Below are 2,775 nucleotides of genomic sequence, written 5' to 3'. Positions count from 1 at the left end.
TCGGGGCTGACGTATGGGGGGGGGGCGGTGCGGGAGCAGCATCCTCAAATAGAGAATGTTGTACCGGTGACCCCCATACGGTAGTATCGGCGCCCCTGCCAACGCCTATTTGGGGCCGCTGGTGGAGATGCTCTTATAAGGACTCGCAACAATGCGCGAGCACTTGGCTAGTATTAATATAATCACTTTATCTAAAAAAGTAGATGGCCACATTGGACATGGCCTAATAAGCCACTCCATCCGGTTCCATAATTTTGAACAAAAACCATAACAGAAGTTGTGGAGCGGAGGTGGAGTGGAGGGGTAATAAAAAGAAAAAGAGCATGATCAAGAAAAAGAGAAAGTGAAAGTTATATTATTTGCTTCTGATCTCTGTCAGCATAGAAATAGAGAGCACATGTGACCTTTCCAGATGCTTGAATTCACCATCAATCAATAAACCCGAAGGCCAAATGAAAGCAGAAACGTGCAGATGAACGGAAACGCAAGCCCTCAATTTTCCTCGATCCCACTCAAACAATCATCTCACCAAACGAAAAGCAAGACCACGACAAGTACACGTACATTCTCCGGCGCCTCTGTTTCTTGCACATTTTTCTATCCGTGCATAACCTCCGGCCCGATCAGCGGCCCAGGGTGTTGTGCCGTTCAACCGGGACGGGCCCGTGGCTTCCCCTCTTGATCGCGAGCACGTAGAAGAGCTGCGTCACCGAGAGGACGATGGTGAACGCCTCCATGGTCCCCTGCGAATTTGCCCCCGCAAAGTTTCAGTCAGCACACAGGCCATGTCTGACGAAAGTTCAGAGAACAAAAACGAATAGGAAATCTTACCAGCTTCGCATTTCTTCGGTCAAAAGAGATCTCCTGACAAGCCAGCCTGCAACGATAAAGATTCACCGTTACTATCAGAGCGGAAGGATTGATTTGCTACGGGCGAGAGAGATGATGTTCGATCAGGTGCGTACCCCATGGCGAGGACGGTGAGCGCCCAGGCGATCAGGCCGAGCGACGCCGCGGGCTGCTGGCTGTGGTAGCTCCAGAACCGGAGGTGCGTGAAGCCCACGATGCAGGACGCCGCCCCGACGACGCCGGCCAGCAGCGCGAACACCACGAAGAAGCCGGTGGTGAAGTTGCCGATGGGGAAGAAGATCGGGTGGAAGTGAGCCGGGAGGCGCAGCTCGGGGCCTGTGCAGGAAACAAGAGAATTACTCGGCAGCAGTACCATGCGGAGACAGGACCGTCCGTTCTTCATTTATGTTCCAGCCTGAGCGTTTGGACGAACAGTACAAGTACCTATGATGAAGCCCTGGTTGATGGCGAAGTTGACCGCCCATCCGCCGATGATGGCGATGATCGTGTACATGCTGAAGTTGAGCAGCAGCAGGAACAGGGCGACGGGCTTGAGGTTATCGGCCATTTTCTTTCCCTGAATGTACTTTGGTAGAAGACCGCCGCGGTTATATGAGACCTCTCTGACGGCCTGACGATCGAGGCAGTAAAGAGTGGAATACCTGACGCTTTCAGGAAACTGGACTGGATTACAGTTTATATGCATGGATACATAGGGGCACGGGCGGTGCATGCGGCTCCGATTTGTTCCTTGCTTGCCGCACTCGCAGAAGGAAGAACAGCTTCCGGCGTGGCTGTAAAGAGCGGGACTTGCAGACCAAGGAAAGGAGCCGACCTTCCGAGCATTTCCTGCTGCACCTCGCCCTACGGTTAGGTATTGTGTACACCTTACGCATACAAGCAGGGCTGCGCGTTCTACTACTTCGTCAATCTCAGTGTTTACTACTTTACTTTCGAGTGATTCGTTTCCTTCGTACCGGGTGTAACTGGAAGAAAACCTGATCGATGATCGATCGATGCAGCGATGATTGCAGAACTGGATGTTCTATTTTCTTCTAAAAGACATGAAGAATTGGCGCCTTTTGTTATAACTTTGTGGCATCTGGCAAGCAAGACATCATGGGTCATGTCTAACAGACCCCGTAAAAGGGGCAAACCCGTATAATAACCGCCGATATACGGGTTTCGGCTCTACCCGGCTGTCTAGCACGCCCCGTAAAAACGGCCCCCGCATCGTTTTTTGCTGTTTTGGATTACGGGGCGGGTCGTCGCCCCCTACTTGTGCGGGGTGGGAGCGGGGATAGAGGACGAAACTAGTATCGCCCACTCCACTGCGCGTGAAGGATTTCGCTGAAGCCAACCGCCAACGCCGCCGCCCGATCTCCTCCCCCGCGCCCTTCCCGGCCGGATCCCGCTGCCATGGATCGTCCGCAAGAGCCGCCTACCGCCGACGATGCATCTCCTCCGGCCGCGGTGGTCGATGTCCCCGTCGGAGGTGCGCCGAACGCCGGCGTGGTGTCGGCCATGATCTCCGCCACCATCCCGTCGAAGAGGAAGAGGTTTCCGAAGCAATTCTTCCAAGCTCCTGCGGCGGCGGCAGCTTCGCCGGCCGCAGCTTCACCGGGCGAAGCCCCGCCGGCTGCCAAGAAGGCGGGCAGGATGAAGACCAAGGCGGCCGGGCCGAGGGGCGCCGCGCCGGCCAAGGTGCGGACAAAGGCAATTAGCCGCATCGGCCTCGCGCCTCCACCGGCCTCCAAGGCCACGCCCTCTCCTCCCTCCGTTCCGTCCGATGCGCCGCCCGCGCCGCCGGCACCCACCATGGACGTAGACAAGGTGTTCGATCTTGAGTCCACAACATCCTACATGGACATGCTCAACGGTTCCGCGGTGAATTTGGACACCGGTATCGATGCATTCGATGGGGAG

At 55.6% G+C, this 2,775-nt stretch overlaps 1 protein-coding gene across 1 annotated transcript; it reads right to left on the bottom strand.

The window, feature by feature from the left end:
• Positions 1 to 623: 623 nt before the first annotated feature.
• Positions 624 to 1,494, bottom strand: LOC124663823 (membrane protein PM19L-like). The gene is made up of 4 exons (XM_047201478.1): positions 1,294 to 1,494; positions 966 to 1,185; positions 832 to 877; positions 624 to 743 (listed from the first exon to the last, which is right to left on the bottom strand). The coding sequence occupies exons 1-4, from the start codon at positions 1,415 to 1,417 to the stop codon at positions 624 to 626; spliced, it is 510 nt and encodes a 169-aa protein (XP_047057434.1). The 5' UTR covers positions 1,418 to 1,494.
• Between the last annotated feature and the right edge of the window lie 1,281 nt (positions 1,495 to 2,775).

The sequence above is a fragment of the Lolium rigidum genome, chromosome 6 (assembly GCF_022539505.1).
Source record: "Lolium rigidum isolate FL_2022 chromosome 6, APGP_CSIRO_Lrig_0.1, whole genome shotgun sequence".
NCBI lineage: Eukaryota > Viridiplantae > Streptophyta > Magnoliopsida > Poales > Poaceae > Lolium > Lolium rigidum.
This window is presented reverse-complemented; position numbering and strand designations above follow the sequence as displayed.